General features: G+C 43.8%; 2 protein-coding genes across 4 annotated transcripts; one reads left to right on the forward strand and one right to left on the reverse strand.

The window, feature by feature from the left end:
- Window positions 1-4,298: 4,298 nt before the first annotated feature.
- On the reverse strand, window positions 4,299-7,438 carry LOC136435449 (cuticle collagen 2C-like). 3 transcript variants are annotated; one of them, XM_066428964.1, is made up of 4 exons: window positions 7,223-7,437; window positions 6,073-6,202; window positions 5,399-5,650; window positions 4,299-5,263 (listed from the first exon to the last, which is right to left on the reverse strand). In XM_066428964.1, exons 2-4 carry the CDS (start codon window positions 6,191-6,193, stop codon window positions 4,875-4,877), a joined length of 762 nt encoding a protein of 253 aa, XP_066285061.1. In that variant the 5' UTR covers window positions 6,194-6,202; window positions 7,223-7,437; the 3' UTR covers window positions 4,299-4,874. The 3 variants fall into 3 exon arrangements, with proteins under 3 accessions (XP_066285061.1, XP_066285060.1, XP_066285059.1); XM_066428963.1 differs by having other exon boundaries at window positions 4,299-5,632; window positions 7,223-7,438; XM_066428962.1 differs by having other exon boundaries at window positions 4,299-5,650.
- A 2,168-nt stretch (window positions 7,439-9,606) lies between these two features.
- Window positions 9,607-12,445, forward strand: LOC136435450 (basic salivary proline-rich protein 1-like). The gene is made up of 3 exons (XM_066428966.1): window positions 9,607-9,745; window positions 10,647-10,774; window positions 11,226-12,445. The coding sequence occupies exons 2-3, from the start codon at window positions 10,654-10,656 to the stop codon at window positions 11,864-11,866; spliced, it is 762 nt and encodes a 253-aa protein (XP_066285063.1). The 5' UTR covers window positions 9,607-9,745; window positions 10,647-10,653; the 3' UTR covers window positions 11,867-12,445.
- Window positions 12,446-14,853: the final 2,408 nt, after the last annotated feature.

A 14,853-nucleotide genomic window follows, 5' to 3' on the forward strand; every position in this document is an offset into this window, starting at 1 on the left:
CTTTCAAAATAGGACTCTCAAACACGCGACATATATAGTTGAAAAAGAGAGAGGTATCGATAGATACCGATGATGCTAATAGCTACCTATTTTGCATAATTAATAAGAAAATACTCATTGAAAATACCACAATTGTAAAGGATTGGAATTTCATTCTTGTATCATTAGGAAGCTAAGTAAAGGTGAACAATATCAGCCAGAAATCATGCAGGACAAGGCCTCATTAACATAATTTATAAGGAAATTTCTGCAATGGGCGTAGGCTTCTTGCTGTAGGACCTCGCAGCTTATTCGGCTTGGCGGTGATTAATCACGGATACCTTGCTGTCACTGGCAAGGCCTGTTTCCCGACTCTGGTGGTCATTAATCACTCGTCCAGGCACCACCTGCAGACCAGGGGATATCACTTACATGACCGTCTACCCAGGACCCAGAAGGATCCAGAAGGATTATAGCTACATTTACGAGAAGTTCTTTGTGTCAGAAAACAGCAAATTTCTTAGCGATTTTAGAGATTTGTAACCTCTTATCGAAAGTCGTGACAACATGGGGAGAAAGAAGAGGTCAAAGTCAGCATCAGAGGAGCGAAAGTTAGAAGATCGCGAGCCGAAAAAGAAGGTTCGTATTCATTACGTAATATTGTATTCGGGACTCTATTTCACAAGATGCTGTTAAGAGAGAATTTTCTTTATTTGATAAACGTTAGGAAGGCGGCGATCATGTGATCATGGGGTCATGTATGACGTCAAGCGGGCCAGGTCGTGTGGTGCGAGAGGGGACCTAGGCAACAACATGTTAGCTTCCTATTTCCATGTAGGAACTAGTTTTTCCAAACTTTCCAGACTTTCCAAACTGGTTGAGTTGTTAGTGTTATTAATGCTGCGGTCACATCGGGGATGTAGCCCCGGCTTGGTTCTGACGTCTGGGGGGCACCGGCTGTCGTGGTCACAACTAAAAGTTTCCTCCGCGCTACCCTGCATGCGTCCCGGGTTGCTCCGGTGGGCACTCGGTGGGCACTCGGTGGCATTTTTGGCGACGCCTCAGGGGCGAGCCAAATGATATAGTATTGTGTGCAGATTGCAACTATTCTAGGAATTGTACAGGCATGTGTCCATAGGCATATTAAGACAATAAGAATGTTAGGAATGTTAGTCAGACAGAAAGCCTCCCTCGGGACATTCCTCCTAGATAACCCAGACAGGAGGCTACATCTGTCTACCAGATGTGCCAGGCTTATGTATACATGACCCATTTAAGACCTCAGCTCTACAGTAATACATTGTATTGCTCTTTTCTAAAACAATGTGTGTCTGTTACAATGTTTTTAGATGCCCTAATGCTGGTCCTTACAACTGTAAGATTTAATGTCTTTCTTCGGGGAACAGGTCATAACTGCATCAACTCTGTACTCAGATAACGATTGTGCACACGCTGCTTCAGTTACCTATACAAGCAGATTAATTAAAGGGCATTAACCTCATTCATGACATTGGGAACATGTCCAAGCCAGATCGATCAATGAAAAATTTCACTGTCGCAAGGAAATTTAGCAAGCTGATAAGATGCCACTTTCTTGCTGATATAATCCTGTACACTTCCAAGAACACATGGGACACATTTTTACACAACAACATTTCTGTGGATTAAGATTCCCAGGCTGGCATTTCATTAGGGCTCCAGGAATGACTGGTGTTCCTGGTATTCCAGTGGGACTCGAATTCCATCCTGGGATTCCATCCTGGCATTCCATCCTGGCATTCCATCCTGGCATTCCATCCTGGGATTCCATTCTGGCATTCCATCCTTAGCTAACATCCCTGGCCATTCACGCTTTAGAGGACTTAGTTCTATAGTTCAGGGAACATAAGTGTACAAGCTGTTGCATGATGTATGCTGTGTCGTTGGTAAGTGGACTTTGATGTTGAAATTTGTGAAGATTTGGCCTAACATGTTGTTCATGTAAACAGCAGTCCTATCAGAGTAGAATAGTCATTTTGTATGGTGGGAACCCTGTCCGTGGGCTGTTTTCAGTTGTCATGATCAGGCTGTGATGAAATCGATGTTCGTTCTGGCAGTGGGGTGTGCCTGGTAGAATGTAGTGGAACTGTCGCTGTCTGTGTGTGTGTGCGTGTCTGTGTGTGCGTGTCTGTGTGTGTGTCTGTATTTGTCCAGTAGAACAGGTCTCCGTCAGCCCTTTTCATTAGAAATCCTGTATGAACAGCACCACCTATCACTGTGCCCTAAGCAGGGTACAGTAAAAATTAAAACAACAACCACCGTCGCCATGGCAATGTCTTTTTATCATTGCCAGTCTTGTTGTAAAGGTTTGTCACCTTCGTTGGCAGGTTTTTGACAGGTACCCGTCAGTTGCTCCCGTCAGGTACCTGTCTTGTACAGGACAGGGCCCTGCCGAATGCCCCGTGAAGGCATGCTCCTGGTGGGCACATGTCATATATGAGCTCAAAAAGAAACATACGACGTTCATGCTTTAGTTCTGCTCACCTAATCTGTTATGTGACACTTGACCCGTCTTACGATGTACACACTTGGTTCGTAACAGAACAATATGCTATTTGCCGATGACAACAGCATATTTCTTTCCCACAAAAACTATGATTCTCTGATACAACTGGCTAATCAAATACATTGCCAACAAATTTTCTGTAGTAAAGATAAAGTTATGATACCAATAAAGCAAAAATAAGATTTGGAAGATTTGGAAGATTTCACCAAAAACCAAAAACGTTTGGAATATCCGGAATATCCGGAATTTCCGGAATATCCGGAATATCCGGAATATCCGGAATATCCGGAATTTCCGGAATATCCGGAATATCCGGAATATCCGGAATTTCCGGAATATCCGGAATATCCGGAATTTCCGGAATATCCGGAATATCCGGAATATCCGGAATATCCGGAATATCCGGAATATCCGGAATATCCGGAATATCCGGAATATCCGAAATATCCGGAATATCCGGAATATCCGGAATATCCGGAATATCCGGAATATCCGGAATTTCCGGAATATCCGGAATTTCCGGAATTTCCGAAATATCTGGAAGATCTGGAATTTCCGGAGGATTTTGAAGATTTGGAATTTCCGGAGGATTTTGAAGATTTGGAAGATTTCGAATCGGGCGTTCCTGGACAGGGAAGCAGGGACAGGTCCTGGTCGTTCAAGAAGCGTTCGTCAAACTTGGGCTTGATGGATGGCAAATATGGCATCTAATTATGCAAATCAGATTCTAATTCTAAGACAATTCTAAAAACCCGCTGTGAGATGACTATTCAAATATGTGACATTTGTAACTAGATAGATAGAAGATATGTATGCGTAAGTAGGCGTAAGTTGCATAATTAATTAGAAGCTACTATAATTACCTATGGCAATCATTTAAATCAAATTATGCTAATAAGGACCTAATTTGCATAATCAATGATAAATGTTAGCATAACCTTCTTTGATAAGCTCATACTTTGGACAACTTCTGTTATTTGGGTGAAGGCGATCAACTGGTATGATTTATGATTGATGAGAAACACTCCTAAATACATCAGTCATAAAGGTTAAAATCATTTGGCGAAGGTATGAGGTCGTGGAACTCTAGTTCGGATATGTTACATATTGTAGAAGCACAAGTATGATGTTAATAAACTGAAAAAGAAAAATGTCTACTACACATATTTTCATCAACTGTTCACAGCGTAGAAATATACTAGGTACTCAGGCTAAAGCTATGGAAGGTTAACAGTACATTTAAAGGGAAAATAGAAGGCAAATGTGGATCCAGTATTTGTGGTAGGGAGACTGCAAGCGGTGTTTTTGTTAATTTTAATCAACAAAGAATCAAAACAGGCAGGGTGACGGTGCATTTGAGTCACCGTGCAGAATTATTCTCCCCTCAAAATACAAATAGGGATGGACCAAATGATAACAGTGAAGTACATGACTTATATTGCAAAAGGCAGCATGTTCGAACGAAAGATAAGGAACTCCGATACGTTTAGCATATTGTTTGCTTTGCTGTTGTTATCATGCTCTAGATGCACGGTGTTAACATATTCTTGCTCGTTTCCTAGTCATGTATGGGGAGGGGGGAGTTCAGCACTTCGAACTGAGTTGGTATAACAGAAAAATCTTAAAGGAAATCTGATCATAGATGGCGTTTATTGTTTTTTATCAACCAAATTCTAGTTTTCACTGAGCTTACAAGTGGTTATACAACATGTTGTGGACGGCCGTTGGCATATCTTCTACGATAAAGAAATCACGACTGAAGGAAATCCAGATCTTACGTTGACAGATTTATTGCAAAATTCTAGTGAAAGGATTGTACATCTTAGTCCAGATACAACTGAGGCACCGCCCCATTTCCAGCCGTCGATTTTTTCACAAATTGTCAGATACAACTAAGACTATGACGACATTGCATTCACTCTAGCAACATGTACATGGTGCTTGTCACAGATACGAACCAGCGTAAATTCAAATCTTGCCCAAACCAAACAACTTTAGCCTGAATCACATGTTTTTGTTTTTAAGCTGTCTTCTACGTACATGCACACATATCCTGACCTTTATACTGACGGGGATACATGTACGTATAGCCGCCGCTTATTATTACAGCGTATACAGTACTTTCTAGTTGGGACCGTCTATACAAATGCAAGTTGAGTAAAAGATATTAGTGATTTGGATTCATATATGCATGCCAAACACATAGATCAAAATATATTTGAAAATGTCTATAGTATATCTCAATCATCGAATTTAGAGACATCTTTGGACAGCAGCGATTTACGGTCAGCATATTCTAACTCTGGCTATGACGTCTATGCTTGGATCATAAAGATCATATCTAGATCGTCTATGGGAAAAAGAAGGGAGCACCATCGAAATCGGTTTCGGGGTATTCGGGCATGTCGGGAGGACCGCCGCTTTCGGGTACTTCAGGGCGGCTTTCGGGTACTTCTGGGCGGCTCTCGGGTACCTCTGGACGCTCGGGACGGCCCCCGTCATCTGGCATGTCGGGAGGGCCACCTGGTCCGGGACGCTCGGGACGGCTACCTGGTCCGGGGCCCTCGGGACGGCCACCTTGTCCGGGGCGCTCGGGACGGCCACCTGGTCCGGGACGCTCGGGACGGCCATCTGGTCCGGGACGCTCGGGACGGCCACCTGGTCCGGGACGCTCGGGACGGCCACCTGGTCCAGGGCGCTCGGGACGGCCACCTGGTCCGGGACGCTCGGGACGGCCACCTGGTCCGGGACGCTCGGGACGGCCATCTGGTCCGGGACGCTCGGGTCGGCCACCTGGTCCGGGACGCTCGGGGCGGCCATCTGGTCCGGGACGGTCGGGACGGTCACCTGGTCCGGGACGGTCGGGACGACCACCTGGTCCGGGACGCTCGGGACGGCCATCGGCTCCGGGGACTGAGTCGGGACGAAGACCAGATAGACGCTGAAGAAGTCTCTCTATACCCTCTGGTGTTGCACGTCCCTCGAAGAACTCCTGCAGCCTGTTGACGAGTCGATCAACCACGTGTGGGGGAGGGCCGCGCCGACCACCGCCGGGTCTCGGCATTTCTCCTTCAGGTAGAGCACCCGGATCGCTGTCTACATCGTAACCTGCGCCATCAAGGCTACCTGGAAGCCGCATCACAATAAAAAAGCTTGAGTTACAACATCTTGACAGTCTTCTTACTTTAAAATTTGAATTTTTTTGATATGTTTATATTTGGCTATTAGTAACAGCCGTTTGTTGGTTGCATATTTCGGAAAGCAGAATGATTTTAATTTTTTTACTCCTGACTCCTATACAATGGTATAGCTGTTCTGTTTGCGGTGCATACGGAGTATCCGGTCTTGTTTCCCTGACATTTTCATTATGATCTCAACGCTAAGTCCCTGATCTTAATGTTTTCAAACCGTGGTTGGACATATAATGGCCATATAAGATATGATTCAACACGCAACCAGCTACACAAAACACAAGGCCAGAAACAGTCGTCCTAGACAAGTGTCAATCAAAACGACAAACGTTGAGGAGAAAAAAGACTGCTGCTCACCTGGTGGATTCTGTGGTTGATGTTGAGGTTGTCTCCAGCCACCACCGCGGCGAGGCCACGCCTCAGCTGACAACACAGCCATGGAGACCAGTAGAACACACAGGGCAAACTTAGCTGCCATCTTCTGAATCTGTAAACATCACAATAATGCGTCAAAAAGACTTGGTTCCACGGTAACACGACAGTGCATTTGATGAAAATTCTAATTCATTTATCGTCGTGAGAGAAGATGTGGCCTGAGGTTTGACGAAGTGGTACACGAACATAGAACGCATAACTTTCATGTGACAAAGCAATTTACACAGTGAAGTCTTCATTCTTTACAAACTGCACAAACTGTGCTAGTGATTGTGCCCACCACCACACGATGTCTCATAAACATAGATTTTGTACCAACACTATTCTTATCATCACTCTGAAGAAATCGCTACTCTTTTGAGGCGATAAATAACAGCTTCTTTTCGCTCTCAACAAATCTTCTACCACCGTATGGTCTCTGACTCCTCTATTTAACAGTACAAGACCTTTCCAACTCGTTAAAAATCTTGTCTGACACGATTAACCTTTAATTGAATAGGCACTGACATGCATGTCTAGTACAAAAGACACGTTGTTCATCGCAAGTTACTCTGTTCAGACTCTTCCCTCAATACTGACCGTATCCTTCCTTTTCGAAGTTAATTAACATACAGTAATATTAGCTTAAAGCTAGAACAAACTCGAATTAGGCTATCAACAAATGTCCAACACTCTTCCAACAATAAATGGCACAAATCTGCACAGAGCGATAACTAACTTTCCCAGTCAGTCATTAGAAAAAATGCAATAGTAAATAAGAAAACGGTAACTTGAAAAAGAAAACAGCCGGAAGGAGTCTGCATGCAACGGAGGCTATATTAAACTTACTACTGTTGTATGACACTCTCAAGACAAGTCCACACAGAAGCAGAATTGTTCCCTACCAAAAGTTTCATTTTTTGTACAGAATTCGACGAAACTGGATTTCAATTTATACCAGAATGTTGAAAGCTCATGTATGATTAACATTATAACGTTATACTCCAAGGCACCAGAAGCTTTTTTTTTTTTCAAAAAGCAAATTTCAGTGGTCTCTGAATGTGAATCGAGAGTAGTTTAGAAACATTCGTACCTGTAGTGTAGCTTGATGGCACGCAAGAAGGACTGTTACTCGTCAGTCGGTGGGGATGTCTTCTTGGTCAGTCCGCAATCGCAACTCTGTGTTCTTCTTGCATCTTCAGCGTCTTTTATATCATTTAGGACGGGAAGTCTTAATTTTCGCGGTCATCAACATCGGCGACCCTTGGTCTGAGTGGGTTGGAGTATACGCACTTCCCTTCCGTGACCCTGTAACTATGCTGGGTAGCGGGGACATGTGGTTCTTGTTATGATCTGGTAGTAATTGAAAACTTGCCAAACTTGTCAGCTGGGTACTGATCCATGCAGCCAGGTAGTAGGAAGATCTCCTTACTTCATTTGTACTTAATTTTGGCTTTTAAAGAATTGTAAGTGTTACTGGGCTGTCATCTGTTCTTGCGAAAACTGATTTCCTTAATTATACATCAAACATTATGTGCAGGTTGAATACGCTAACACTGTACAACGTTATTCTAACATGCTGGCGTAGTGATACAAAAAGGCAAGGGTGATGAACTATTTTTGATGGAACTTACATAACTGGCAAAGGATTTCTGATTAGGAATGCTTTCTCAATACACAGGAAGAAATACCACATGTACATGTAAGTGATCGGGGAATGATTTTTTTTAACAAGCCATATTTTCCGCCCCCGCAGAAGCTTTTAAATATCTCAGAAAGCAATCCACGGAAATTAAACGGCGAGGCCTAATCCCCTAATGTCATCTCGGCACTGTGTATACGGTACGTACACAGCTGCCATGTCCGTGGCCGATGCCAGAAACGAAAAGCCAACCATGACCGTGAGTCGTGACGCTTGATATGTAACGTTACATCATATAACAGTCAGTTGTGCAAGCTCAAGGATTCGGATGTTTGAATACAATGTAGTACCATACTGACGGCATTGAACCATTTTGATGTTAAATATAAGCTAGTTGGCTACCATACAAAGGCAGGCTTTTCGTGTAACTAGCATCTGTGGGTGGTTACAGTAAAGAAGGCCATTGGAACATCATGCTATGTAACGTTATATGGGGTCACATAGGTCCTAACACACAGTCGCATCCTTAGTCTTTCTAAAAGATCGTTGTTTTTCTCCTTTGCATGAAGATTTAATCTAAAAGCACCCGACAACGGGAACAAATGGCGGGATATAGGCTTAACGACCCCATGTGTGCAACCAGTGTCCCTGCGTCATCAGAACCCCACGTGTACAGATGAGTGTTTCTGAGAAGGGTAGCAGACTTGGCACCTGTGTGGGTGACCTTTGACCTGTGTGGATAACATTAGGCCTGGTTTGTTACGCCAATACCGGCTATGTAGATACAGATATAGACCGGGGCATTACGCTACGAATTCTATGGACTATGTTTTCTAAATAGTGACTGATAGAGTAGATATTTAAATGAAAACTACGCAATGCAAAGATATAGGTGTCGAAATAAGTGGGTTTTTTGTTTTTAATTCTTCTTGTAATCATTCCCGTCTGGTTAAGAATTGCTACTATCTTTGATAAACATATGACGCTACAAATAGACCTTGAATTAGTCGTACTTTTCAGCTTACTACGATGGAATGCTAAAGAAACATACATATATATATTTTTACGCTTGTCAATTAAGTTAATTGTCAACATACTGCTTTCTTTTTCTTTCACCCACTATTTCTTTGTCGTAGATAGAATAGCATGACTAAATAACTATTTATTTTTTTGATAAGCATGTTAGATTTATTGAAGCTTTTTTTATATGTTCCGCAAAATACGAAACGGCCAATTTTCTAAGCAATCCATAACAGATATACGAGATCAGAATGTCATCTATACTAGCATCATAATACAGGCCTAATGCCCTATACGTGTCAAAAATAAGTGTTTTTTCCGCACCAATTCTGCATTTCTACCAGTGACTACCGAAGCCATTCCTCAAATATCTCACCACCCTCTAACTTTTCCATCATTAAACGTGCATGATAAAATGACGTCTTCAGTGAGTCAACCACATCTGCACTGGAACAACAAATAACGTTGATACGAAGGGCAAATCCTTTACATAGATTTGTTTTGTCGACCTCTTGAAATAAAAAACGGCTAACGGTATACAGAAATTGGTCTAGAAATATCTGAATCTCTCAATTTCAATATAGCTGATCCAGCAATCGTTGTAACAGGACTCTGTGCCTCAGTGAACCTATGCTAGTAACAACGGTTCCCAGCTGAAACGTTTGGCATGTTTTCAATTACTACCAGTAGCAACAAAACAAGAACCACATGTCTCCGCTACCCAGCATAGTTGCAAGGTCACGGAAGGGAAGTGCGTATGCTCCAACCCACTCAGACCAAGGGTCGCTGATGTTGATGACCGCGAAAATTAAGACTTCCCGTCCTAAAGGATATAAAAGACGCTGAAGATACGAGAAGAACACACAGTTGCGGTTGCGGACTGACCAAGAAGTCAAGAAGACATCCCCAACGACTGACGAGTAGCAGTCCTTCTTACGTGCCATCAAGATACAGGTAAGAATGTTTCTAAACTACACTCGATTCACATTCAGAGACCACTGAAATGTGCTGTTCGTGTTCTTTGAAAAGAAAGCTTCTAGTTCCTTGGAGTCTATAATCGCACTTTTAGCATTCTGTCATAAACTGAAATCCAGTTTCGTCGAATTTTGTACAAAAAAGGAAACTTCTGGTAGAAAACAATTCTGTTTCTGGAGAGTCATACTCACAATAGCACTTATCGTTCTGTACAGATTTGTGCCATGTATTGTAGGAGGAGTGTTGGAAATTTGTTGATAGACACTAAACTAACCTAATTCGGGCTTGTTCTAGCTTGTTACTGTATATTAACTTCGAAAAGGAAGCTCAAGGTTAGCATAATGTTTTAGCAAAAGGTCGGAACAGAGTTGGCTGCTCTAACGAACAACGTGTCTTTGAGCTAAGCAATTGGCCAATTTGCAAGGCCTATTCAATTAAAGGTTGCATCATGTCAGACAAGATGGTTTACCGCTTGGAAATGTCTCGTGCTGTGAAATATAGGGGTCAGAGTCCGAACCAGTGGTAGAAGATTTTACCTAGAAAAGCTTAAGAAGCTTTTATTGACGCGACAAGAAGCGATCTCTACAATGAAATTAGTGTCGATACAAAATGTACATTTATATGACATCGTAAGCACACTCACTAGCACAGATTCTTTTTGTGTTTTTCAGTGAAAGGATTATCACATATTAAGATCACACAGTTTTCTTGCCACATGAAATTATAAGCGCTCTATGTGTGTGTACTACATTAAAAGCTAAAACCACATATTCTCTCGCGACGATTAAAGTACCGTGCCTTTCTGAAAATATGTGTCAAATGCACTATCGTGTTACTGTGGAACCAAGCTTTTTTTGACGCATTATTTTGATGTTTACAGATTGAAGATGGCGGCCAAGTTTGCCCTGTGTGTTCTGCTGGTCTCCATGGCTGTGTTGTCAGCTGAGGCGTGGCCTCGCCGCGGTGGTGGCTGGAGACAACCTCAACATCAACCACAGAATCCACCAGGTGAGCAGCAGTCTTTTTTCCCCTCAACGTTTGTCGTTTTGATTGACACATGTCTAAGACAACTGTTTCTGGCCTTGTGATTTGTGTAGCTGGTTGCGTGTCAAATCATACATTATATGTCTAACCACGATTTGAAAACATTAAGAGCAGGGACTAGACACAATTAGATACGACGTTGAGATCATAATGAAAATGTCACGGAAACAAGACAGGCTACTCCATATAAAACGCAAACAGAACAGCTATAGCACTGTTTAGGAGACAGGAGTCAAAAATACAATATCGCACCAATCTTTCTGCTCTCCATGCATTTTGATGAAATATGCATCCAACAAATGGCTGTTGGTTGCAGTAACACCCCAATATAAACATATTGACAATTTCAAATTTTAGAGTAAGAAGACTGTCAAGATGTTGTAACTCAAGCTTTTCATTGTGATTCGGCTTCCAGGTAGCCTTGATGGCGCAGGTTATGATGTAGACAGCGATCCGGGTGCTCTACCTGAAGGAGAAATGCCGAGACCCGGCGGTGGTCGGCGCGGCCCTCCCCCACACGTGGTTGATCGACTCGTCAACAGGCTGCAGGAGTTCTTCGAGGGACGTGCAACACCAGAGGGTATAGAGAGACTTCTTCAGCGTCTATCTGGTCTTCGTCCCGACTCAGTCCCCGGAGCCGATGGCCGTCCCGAGCGTCCCGGACCAGGTGACCGTCCCGAGCGCCCCGGGCCAGGTGGCCGTCCCGAGCGTCCCGGACCAGGTGACCGTCCCGAGCGTCCCGGACCAGGTGACCGTCCCGAGCGTCCCGGACCAGGTGGTCGTCCAGAGCGCCCCGGACCAGGTGGCCGTCCCGAGCGTCCAGGACCAGGTGGCCGTCCCGAGCGTCCCGGACCAGGTGGCCGTCCCGAGCGTCCCGGACCAGGTGGCCGTCCCGATATGCCAGAGGACGGGGGCCGTCCCGAGCGTCCAGAGGTACCCGAGAGCCGCCCAGAAGTACCCGAAAGCCACCCAGAGGTACCCGAAAGCGGCGGCCCTCCCGACATGCCCGAATTTCCCGAAACCGATTTCGATGATGCTCCCTTCTTCTTTCCATAGACGATCTAGATTAGATTCAAGGATAGTGACATCCCGACCGTAAATCGCTGCTGCCCAAATATGTCTCTATTTTCGATGATTGAGATATTATTAGTCTAAGACATTCACAAAAATAAATTTTGAGCGTTTTGTGTGTTTGGCATGCATAACGTTACATGTATATCGCTCACTAAAGCAATGCCTTTTATTCAACTTGAATGTATAGGCGGCCCCAACTAGCCAGTACTGTATTCGCTGTATACGTATCACCATTAGTATGAAAGTTAGAATACTCTGTGCATGTACCGACATTGTACGTAGAAGACAGCTAACTCTGTAACAAACTTTGTGATTCAGACTACATATTTGGTATTGACAAGATGTAAATTTACGCTGGTTCGTATTTGTGACAGGCGTCGCGTCATGTACCGAGTGCCAATCTAATGTCGAATCTACTGTTCGCAGTCTTAGTTAGATCTGACACTCTCTACTTATGTATAGATAATCGACAGCGAGGAATGGGGCAGTGCCTCTTTTGTATCTGGACAAAGATGTACAATCCTTTCACAAAAACTTTGCAATAAATCTATCGTCACGTAAGCTCTGGCCTTTCCGAGTCAGTGGTAGTGATTTCTTTATCATAAGAAATATGCCAACGGCCGTCCACAACATGTAGTTCATGTATAACCACTTGTGAGCTCATTGAATATCTACGCCATCTATGATCAGATTCGCTTTAAGATTTTTCTGCTACTCAGTTTGGAGTGCTGTACTGCCCCCTCCCCATGCAAGACTAGGAGACGAGCAAGAATATCTAAACATCGTGCATCTAGAGCATGATAACAACAGAAAAAAAAAACAATACTAGAGATAAATATTAGCTGCTTCAGCAAATATGAACAGGCCTAGGCTTGCGTTTTAGTGTAACTAATGTGGGGGAAAAGTAACATTTCTAAGTAAGTAGTTGAAATACAGAATAATTCACTTCATCTCCCTCCCCTTGCAAAAATGACTGTTTTGAAATGGACTGTTTTGTAAAAGCCACCCCCTTGGGAGAATGAACTCTTTCGGTGGTACCTTCAGTTAAAATGGACATGGTCAAGAACATCCTTACCCTTAATCTGTCGCCATAACCCTTAATCCGACAGCATAGACCATATTCTGTCACCATTTCTCTTAATCCGTCATCCTTATCATTAATCCATCATTGTAACCCTCAATCCGTCACCCTAGCCCTTACTCCGTCACCATAAGCCTTAATCTGTCACGAAAGTCTTAAGTACCTCACCGTTGCCGTTAATCCGTCACCATCACTGCACGAAATGGCCTCGTATCCCGGCGTATACGTACAGGGATTCCTCCGGAAATATTCCATTTCCCGGTGCGGATTTAGCGTATCCGTTAGTTATTACGGATACGCTAAATCCGCACCGGGATATGGAATATTTTCGGAGGAATCCCTGTACGTATACGCCGGGATACGAGGCCATTTCGTGCAGTGCATTGCCAATAATCTGACCCCATAATTCTTAATCCATCCCCATTACCTTGATACGTCACTCTTACCCTTAATACGTCATCATAATCTTTAATCCGTCAGCTACTCCTTTAGCGGACTAACTCCGCTGGTATGTTATCTGTATATTTCTACTCTTTCCACTCGCCTCTGAAGCCTGGTAGAGGTTACAAGGATCCTGTCGGGCTATCCTGTTGCCCTGACCAAGGAGGCCTTAACCTCCTTTGCCCCGACAATTCCACCTCCTCCAAGATGCATGTAATGAAGTAGTAAAAACCGGTACTTGGCTCTCCTGTCACCGCTATAAGTATAACGCATGCCGTCATGTAGGATGTAGTAAGTTCGGGAAGGTACGAAAATGAAACTCATACTGCATACGGCGCGCGGCAACGCCCGTCATAATCTTTTGAAACGATATTGCCGAATGTATGGAAAATCCCTCTTCTGAGATTCCTTTACGGACGACTTAGAGGAAGACAATTCACCCCGACCAGTCGATCGCATTCAAACTCAGATTCGAACCAGCCATGTCCCGACAGATTGCTTTCTCTTTCTAAGTTGCACTTTGGAATAGTTTCTACTACTTTTCTTTAAACGTTATATCGCGGATACGTTCAATCAATTCCAACGTGCCAAAAATGTAAATCTGACAACATCTTTTAAAAGCTGACACCTTCCAGCATCTCACTGGTGAGTTTGTTTTGCCAGATTTAGTCGTTCAGGCAACTTAGAAAGCAATCTGTCGGGTCATGGCTGATTCGAACCTGAGTTTCAATGCGATTGGTCGGGCTGAATAAGCTAGTTCACGGTTGCTACTACGCATATGCAGTGTCAAAGGTGCCTTCGAGACGTAAACAAAACCCGTCTGGGCGTTGTTATGCAAATCGAGACAATGTTGAGACGAACACTGTTTCCGTCGCGGGGGCCTTCACCTTTGACACTGCACATGCATAGTAGCAACCGTGAATTAGCTTATTCTGGGGTATTCCGGCTGAGATGGAAGAAAATGTATTAGAAAAGGCTTACGTATTTATGAAGGAAAACCTGAAGATGTCCAACGTTCGAAGTATTTCGCTTGTCAACGTGCATCCTCTACTAAAAATGCGGGGAAATCCAATTATTGCAAAGTTTGTTTCCAAGCTGGATCGCGACCGGGTGCTAAAGCACGTGTACCGCTTGCAGCCGCAGTCCGACACCGGTGTCAGTGTCCACCTTCCTGTCCCCATACAGAAGGTGAAGGAGCGACTGAAGGAGGCTTTCTGAGACGCGAAGAAGAAGGATCTCAAGCCCAAGTTCAAGATTGACGGCGTTACAATGTGCCTTTGTGTTGCGGGTTGAAAGAAGTGCAAAACGCCCAACTGGAGTACCCCATCATAGATGACACGAAGTCAGTACTTCATTCTTTTAAGTTAACTTTTGCTGTCTTTCTTCATTACATTTACAGCTCGGTGTTATCATGATCTTGATACAATGCTCTACTGACCACTGTTGG

This window comes from Branchiostoma lanceolatum, chromosome 5 (genome assembly GCF_035083965.1).
Source record: "Branchiostoma lanceolatum isolate klBraLanc5 chromosome 5, klBraLanc5.hap2, whole genome shotgun sequence".
Classification (NCBI taxonomy): domain Eukaryota; kingdom Metazoa; phylum Chordata; class Leptocardii; order Amphioxiformes; family Branchiostomatidae; genus Branchiostoma; species Branchiostoma lanceolatum.